This window comes from Triticum urartu, chromosome 6A (genome assembly GCF_056163025.1).
Source record: "Triticum urartu cultivar PI428250 chromosome 6A, HENAU_Tu73, whole genome shotgun sequence".
NCBI classification, from domain to species: Eukaryota; Viridiplantae; Streptophyta; class Magnoliopsida; order Poales; family Poaceae; genus Triticum; species Triticum urartu.
The window spans coordinates 99,138,616-99,147,154 of NC_141878.1; the positions used below are offsets into that span (position 1 = coordinate 99,138,616).

Sequence of the window (8,539 nt, forward strand, 5' to 3'; positions counted from 1 at the left end):
GGTATAGTATGACGACCATTTTGTGGGCAAGCCTTTGCCGGCCACACGACCAGCTGACGTTGGCTTACTGAGCTTATCCTTGTTTTTCATTACGTTCAACGCCCTATTCAAAGGGGTATCAAAAGGGGAGCTCTGAGACGACCCCGCGCTACTGCTTTCTTTGTCCTGCGGAAGGAACATGAACTATTTAGAAATATTGGGGATTAATTAGAATGCAACCATATGGAGCTAATTACGCGGGGGTGTATTCCTTACCAGAACAAGCTCAAGCTCCTTGGTCTTCGGATCCGTGGTAAGCTCCTTTGTTACCGGGTCCTCCTTGTACCGGGCCCTGAGAAAGTTCCTGGTCTGCTTGTCACTGTATTTCTCGAAGCGGGGCGGTAGGCCTTGCTCGGCACGCTCCGCGTCCTCCTTGTCCCATACAGGCTCCGCCACTCTGTAACCGTCGGGACTGAGTTGGTGGACCCTTATGTTCAACCGCCGCATTTCTTTCCCCCACTTACTTGATTCGGAGGTTGTGGGGCTCTCGCACTTGATCTTGAACTCCTTGTAGTCATCTTCGCTCATCAAAGGATATTTCGCCTTGATCTTCTCATAACTATCACCTTTGTCAATCATTGCCTTCACCGTGCTTTTCCAAGTAGACAGGGCCGTGCTCATCATCGTGAGGGCGGCACCGTTCACTTTATTACCCGAGAGGCGTGTGTTTGCGAACTCAGCGGGGAACTTGTATCGTTCGTGCAGCTTCGTGAAGAGGAGGCTGCGCAAATTCCCTCGGTCCTTATGCCTTAGGTTCTCGGTGTTGATCGAGGCGGTGCTCCGGAGAATGCACCTGAGCTGAATCGAGTACCCCTTGACTACGTGTTTGGGCGCCGTCGGATGCCCGTCGGAGTTCACTTTAGTAAATTCCTCCCTGACGGTGCCGAGCACGTTCGGGCGCCGGTCCTTCCGTTGCCTCTTCGGTTGGCTGCCATCTGTGCGTGCGCCGCCATCATCAGTGGTGGCATCCGCGGCGCCATCATCAGTGGTGTCATCCCCGACGCCACTAGGGGTTGTGTAGTCAGGATCGGTGTCTTCCACGGCATCCTCATAGTGGTGAGGTTCTTCCTCCAACTCCTGGGACAACTCCCAGAATTGCTTGCCACCCGAACCGCCGGCCTCATCATTGTGGGCCATGTTTCGCTCTAAATAGGAAAAAAGTTTGATCAAAAAGTTGGTTATTGTCAAGGAACAAGATCATGGTCTCATCATTTAGGGTTTATCGACACCAAGGCATCCTAAAAGCTAAGCTTTTATCATTTAGGGTTTGTCGACGCCGAGGCACCCTAAAAGCCTAAGCGTACATCATTTAGGTTCTCATCGACACCGAGGCACCCTAAAAGCCAAGGTTTCATCATTTAGGGTTTGTCGACGCCGAGGCACCCTAAATGCTAAGTTTTCATCATTTAGGGTTTATCGATGCTGAGGCACCCTAGGTTGGGCCTAATCACTTGGCACTAATCAGTTGGCTCTATTGCCACCTATGTTGGGTTTATCATCTAGGGTTTATCGATGCTGAGGAGAATTTCTAAGTTGGGCCTAATCACTTGGCTCTATTGCCACCTATGGTTTAATGCAGCAAGAATAAAGGGGCAGTTGATCCTACTTAATTAAGTACTAAGATACCCCGGCCCATGCATTAGTAGCAAGTACCTCATATGTCCGATTTTTAGCAAAGTCATGCTAAAATTCACGGAAAATTTCAGCATGACCTTTGCTGAAAATAGGACATATGGAGTACCCGAATTTGCCCGAACGGAAGTTAATCGACATTCCGGCAAACTCAAGGGCCTCTCGGGGTACCTGCAAAATCATCACGACACGAAGGGCCTCTCAAGGGCCTCAAGCAGCAGCGGCGTCTCCCAGGACCCCATTTTTTTGCTAAATTTCTTTGAGCAACAATCAGAGCAGAAAATTTAGCATATTTCTATACAACAGCACTGTAAAGATGAAGAACAGTTCTACAGCAGCCCATTTATATACAATAGCATCTTTGGTCATACCAATTTCTGAAACAATTCAAATCTGAATTGTATCTTTGGTCATACAAATCTCTGAAACTATACAAATCTGAAATATATATCTTTGATCATCATCTTTGCATGTCTTTATCAATGTGATCACAAGTAATTCAGAGGCATCACAAGTAATTCAGAGCATCACAAGGCATTAGTAGTTCAGTACATGAACAAGTTTTACAAAGCACATCAATATGTTACAACAAACAAAAGTTCTGAAATTTGTTTCCCTAACTGAATTAACTGAATTTTTAGTAACCGAATAAACTGAATTTTCAAAACTGCAAGAAGCCATTTAAAAAAATCCTCTCATCTCATATGAGGAGTGTTAATCCTAAGACTAATAATTTGTTGTGCAGTACAGCTACAGTGATGCCCTGTCCATTTGTCCCTCCCCAACTAGATACTAGAGTAGCACTGTTGATGCCCTGTTCTTGCTGAACTTTATGATAGTATATACAACAACTTATCCTAAATGTGGCTAGAACTGCAGATTTACAAATTAAAGGACACAAACTCAAGCAAGCTTCCTGAACAATACCCTGACAGAAAACATAGGACAAGCAATGAATTTCTATAACCAGTAAGAACAAGGGGATGATTTTAGCAAGTTAAGTGCAGCTCTAGCACCCTGTGCATGAAATGTATCATGTATCAAACCATCAATTAGCTGCTGAAAAACATAAATGTACCATGTGAACATATAATACCTTCACGAGCGAACTCAATGAGTGTGAACCAACAGAGTGTGGGTCACCACAGATTGTGTAGTCAAAAACCTTCAGGACAGAGTGAAAATAGTTACAATATGCTTGCAAGTAATTTGAGGAGGGAACTACACTACACTACATATCCCAATTTGAGAAGAGCGGGAACTACAGTACACAGCACTACACTACATGGTCACTACTACTCCAATTTGGAAATAATACTCCAGGCTGCCAAAGTATAGCACAGGAGCAACGATATTAAACCTAGTAGCACTACTGAACCTAATTGAACCTAGGCAATACTCCAACTGAATGCTGGACCATGCATGTTCTCACTACTAAACCCTAAGAGAAAAACTCAGTAACAAATGGAGTAACAGATTAACAAATAACAGTACACAAGAACTAAACTTTGGTTAACTGAATGCATTAGCTACTAAGCTGTCCAGATTAACAAACTACAGTGCACAAATCTCCTGTCATCATCAGTAACAAAATTCAGATTAACAGATTACTTCCATATGTCAATTTACAGTGCACAAACTTTACTGTTATCATCATCAGTAACAAAATTTAGACATTACAGGTGGAGTTGGGGGGTGAAGTAGTCACAGTAGAAGGCGTTGCAGGTGCTTATCTACGGCCATCACGAATCCATTCATCATTACCCAGTGAACAGAGACTGATAAATTTGTCAATTTTAGAAGAAAAGGAACGAATTACTAGCATGGCATCTCCATTCTCCATTGTCTTTCTGTCTAAACCTAGGAACACAGTCATTACTGTTTGTCTGAACCTAGGAACCTAGGAACACAGGAGAGGGAGGAAGGAGGAAGGAGGAGAGGTACCTGGGCGGGAGGACGGCGGCTGCGGCGGCAGCGGCTGGAGGACGGCGTCGTCGACGAACTCGAGGGAGGGAGCACCAGATGCTCCTCTCGTTGATGGGGGTTGGTGAGGAGCAGGTGGCCGGCGTCGTGGTTGGCAAGGCGGCGCTGCCTCCGAGGCTCTGCCTCCGAGGAGGTGATTGGTGCCTTGGCGGCCGGCGGTGGCGGCCTGGAGGATGGAGGGACCGAGAGGGAGAGATGGAATCGGGGGCGCGGGGGCGGCGGGGGTGGATTTCGGCGGGGGTGGGGGCGCGGGGGTGCGGGGGCGGCGGGGGTGGGGGCGCGAGGGCGCGGGGGCGACGGGGGTGGAGTCCGGTGAGGGTCGGGGCGGCGGCGTCGTGGGTCGGGGCAGCGCGCGGGTGGATCTGGTGGCGAGGGAGAGAGGGTCGAAGGAGATCTGGCGAGGGAGAGGGAGGATAGCTAGGGGGAAGCTTAGTAATGGCGCATCACACCTCGGTGCGCCATTAGAAATCTTTTTTTAGATAGCAATGGCGCACCCCGCAGCGGTGCGCCCTTAGAATGTTTTTTTATTACAGTTCGAGCACAGGTTATATTGCACCTAACCCAATCCACATCAGAACCTGCCCACTAGCCTGACTGGTCAGCACGTAGCACACAAACCAGGAGGTCCTGGGTTCGATTCCGAGGCTTTGCAATATTTTTTTTGCATTTTAAATACTGTTTGATATTTATTTGTGTTTAAATATGTTCAAACTTGTTTAAATCATAACAGTAATATTTTTATAAAAACAGTAATAATTTTTTTAAAAATATGTTCAAATTTGTTACTTGAAAATATCATCGGCGGCGGCGGTGGAGCGGGGGAGGGTGCGGGGGGTGCCCGTTGGCGGCGGTGGAGCGGGGGAGGGTGCGGGGGGTGCCCGTTGGCGGCGGTGGAGCGGGGGAGGGTGCGGGGGGCCGGGTGCTCGTCGGCGGCGGTGGAGGGGGATCGAGATCGAGTGTCCTCGTGAATTCAAAAAGTGCCCGTGAAATTTAAAAATATTCATGATATCAAAAAGTGCCCATGAAATACAATCGAGAAATGAAGACTACGATTTAAATACAATCGATCTTAGCTAGCTATCTGTTCACAATCTTCTTGCCCTTCTTTTTCGCAAATGGAGTTCTTCTGTGGAACGGACGTCCTTTAGGTAGGGTGGTCCTGCTTCTTCTTGTGGTGTGTGCTGCTACTTCATCGTCGTCGTCATGTTCGATCTTCGGGTCGCCGTACTTGTCGAAGTCTTGCTCATTGGCTACTCCATCCATTCCGATGATCTTCCTTTTGCCTCTCCTCACGACAACATGATTGGGCTTTGACGGGTCGGTAATGAAGAAGCATTGGTCCACTTGGGAGGCTAGTACCCATGGCTCATTTTTCGCGGTGACGTTTGCGCCCGCGGTCTTGGATTTGGCTTCGGGTATAACCATGGTGGTGAAATACCGGTCTTCTTTTAGGACGCTCTTGGCCCATCTGACATGGAACATCGAGACCTTCTCTCCAGCGTAGCTCAACTCCCAGATCTCCTTGATCCTTCCGTAGTATCTGTCCTTGTCGTTACCGGTGTAGGATTCCATCGTTACCCCGGAGTTCTGATAACCATCGCTCTTCATGTCCTTGTTCTCGGTGTAGAATGTGTAGCCGTTGATATCGTACGCCTCATAGGTCATCAGGTTGTGCTCGGCGCCCTGTGACAAGGCGAATATGAGTTGTTCTTCCGTGGAAGAATCCTCATGTAAAGGGTACGGCAGAAGCTTCTGCTTGAACCAACGCGTGAAACATGAGTTGTGCTCTTTGATTATATCTCCGTCCGTCCTCTGTTGGCCTCGGTCATTGTACGTCTTCTCAATAAAGGTTTTGTGCTCTACCACCCAAGGATCGACCACGTCTATGTGTTGTAGCGCGACTAGGTTTGCTCTTTCAAAGTCGGCGAGTCAACCCTCGAAGTCGACATGCATTTCGCAGCGACCCTCACGGTGACCCCATCCAGCGAGCCTGCCAAGGTGCCTGTTGACGGGCAGACCAACGGGGTTCTCGATGCCTAGATAATTTGTGCAGTAGGAGATGCACTCTTCGGTCAGAAAGCCCCTGGCTATACTTCCCTCTAGACGTGACATGTTGCGAACGTCTCCTTTGATGACACCATTCATCCTTTCGAACGGCATCATGCTGTGCAGGAACGTCGGCCCGGGTTGGATGATATCCTCCACGATATGGACCAGCAGATGCACCATAACGTCGAAGAATGCGGGCGGGAAGTACATCTCAAGCTCGCATAGTATCACCACGATCTCTTCCTGTAGCCTTCTGAGTTTCCTCACGCCAATCGACTTCCGAGAGATGACGTCGAAAAAGTTGCATAGGCCAAATAGCGTTTCACGGACGTGCGCGTCCATGATCCCACGGGTTGCAACTGGAAGTATCTGCGTCATCAGCACGTGACAGTCGTGAGACTTCATCCCGCTGAACTTCTGCTTCGCTGGGTCTAGGTATCTTCTTATCTTCCCCGCGTAAACGTAAGAAAGTTTTACTCCTACGAGGCAGGTGAAAAACTGCTCGATCTCCTCTTGACTTAGAGTGAAGCACGCGGGAGGGTAGTCACTTCCGGTCTTCTTGGCCTTTTTGCCTTTGCGATGAGTTTCTGTGTCCTGCTTCGCCTCATCATCATCATCATCATCATCATCATTAGCGTGAAGCTCCTGCCTGATGCCCATTGATTTCAAGTCTGCCCTTGCTTTCGGCCCATCTTTGGTCCTCTCTGGCATGTTGAGTAGGGTACCAAGCAGACTCTCGCACACGTTCTTCGTGATATGCATGGCATCAAGGCTGTGAGGCACACGGTGGATCTTCCAGTACGGCAAGTCCCAGAAAACAGACCTCGTTTTCCATACCTTCAGCAGCGGCTCTGGCGCCTTTCGCTTCTTTCCCGGCTCTGGCGCCTTTTGCTTCTTTCCCGGCAGTGGGAAATCTTTCCAATTTTTCAACAGCTCGTCTATTTCCTCGCCGCTCCTCGTACGCGGGCGTTTTCGGGGTTCGGTTTCACCATCGAACAGATCCTTGCGTTTCCTCCATGGGTCACCGTCGCGAAGCCACCTTCGATGTCCCATGAACACGGTTTTCGAACACCCGGGATCTCTATCTAGCTGGCGATACGTTGTGTCATCCATGCACCTTATGCATCCAGAAAATCCGTGGACTACCTGCCCCGCGAGATATCCGTAACCGAGATAGTCGTGCACCGTCGTGAGCAGTGCGGCTCTCATAGGGAAATATTCTTTCTCTGCGGTGTCCCACGTATTGGCTGGCGTTTTCCACAGCGTGTCTAGCTCCTCTTTCAGCAGCCCCAGATACAGATTGATGGCATTCCCTGGTTGTTTCGGCCCTTCAATTAGCATACTCATGTGAATGTACTTCCTCTTCATGCACAACCAGGGGGGAAGGTTGTACATCCACACAAACACAGGCCACGTGCTATGTGTGCTTCTCTGGCTGCCAAACGGATTGACTCCATCGGTGCTCGCGCCCAGCATGATGTTCCTTGGATCCTTCCCAAATTTTGGGTATTCGAAGTTCAACGCTTGCCACTGGCTCGCATCCTTAGGGTGACTCAGCATCTTGTCTTTTTTATTTATCTTCGGATCATTTCCGTCATCTTCTCGCTTCTTCTCCTCCCTATCCGCGTGCCAACGCAGGAGCTTTGCTACCTTAGGGTCCGCGAAATACCACTGCAGACGAGGAGTGATCGGAAAGTACCACACCAATTTTCGAGGATCTTTCTTCCTCTTCTTGTGTCGAGTGATGCCGCACACCGAACATATGGTAGACTCCACGTGCTCGTCCCGATGAATGATGCAATTGTTCATGCACACATGGTATTTCACGTGCGGTAAATCCAGAGGACACACGATTTTCTTCGCCTCCTCGAAACTGGTCGGGCACTTGTTCCCCTTGGGAAGACGTTCGTGCCAGAATGACATGTTCTCGTCGAAGCATGCGTCGGTCATTTCGTGTTTTACCTTCATCTCCAGAGCCATGAGCGTTACTTTCAGGCGGGTATCCTCGGGCCTGCATCCTTCATACAATGGAGTAACCGTGCCTATCTCCAGTTGATCCAGCTTGGCTTTCTCTCGGGCGGCAGCTCTTGCGTTATCTGTCTGCTTGAGAAGCAGCTCTTGAATATGAGGGTCCTGCACCCAGCCTCCATCGTCGTCTGCTCCGGCATCTTCATCTTCATGATCATGCCCTTCGTCTTGATCTTCCTCATCATCATGTACGACATCTTCTACATGATGACTGTGTACAGCATCACCGTCGTGATCATGTCCTGGAGATTCTTCGTCTTCTCGCCCGCCCTCGCCGCGGTGGTACTTGTCTTGTTGCCCTTCCTCATTTCTTGCCCGCCTCCCATGGACGACTTCATAGTCATCTTCATCACCTTGCCACCGATAGCCATCCATGAAACCACGCAAGAGCAGGTGGTCCCGCACCTGCCCGAAATCCGGGTCCGCAATAAGGCTCTTCAGCTTGCATCTTCGACACGGACATCTTATCTCCGTCTCGTTCTTTTGAAGCATCTCGGCCTTCGCGGAGCTCAAAAACCTATTCACGATGCCTTCGGTCATCGTGCGGACCATGGTCGCCTGCGAGGTAGAGCAAAACAATATTTTAGAACCAACAAAAAATTTGGCATGACCTTCCCTAAAAATAGGACCAAAAAGAATGCATAGTGCCAAAATTCTCGCCAAAACGGAAATGAATCAACATTCCGGCAAAATATTGGCAACTATCGCATTTCAAATACCGGTACCTGCAAACACAAACATATATGCAACACCACAAACACATGCAACACCACAAACATACATAGATCTAGCTAGGCCACAAAAAGTG

General features: G+C 49.0%; 1 protein-coding gene across 1 annotated transcript; it reads right to left on the reverse strand.

Annotated features, from left to right (window-relative positions):
• Window positions 1-2,631: 2,631 nt before the first annotated feature.
• LOC147964221 (uncharacterized) lies at window positions 2,632-7,683 on the reverse strand. Its single transcript, XM_087529881.1, has 3 exons — window positions 6,187-7,683; window positions 2,768-2,836; window positions 2,632-2,688 (listed from the first exon to the last, which is right to left on the reverse strand). The coding sequence occupies exons 1-3, from the start codon at window positions 7,681-7,683 to the stop codon at window positions 2,632-2,634; spliced, it is 1,623 nt and encodes a 540-aa protein (XP_087386007.1).
• Between the last annotated feature and the right edge of the window lie 856 nt (window positions 7,684-8,539).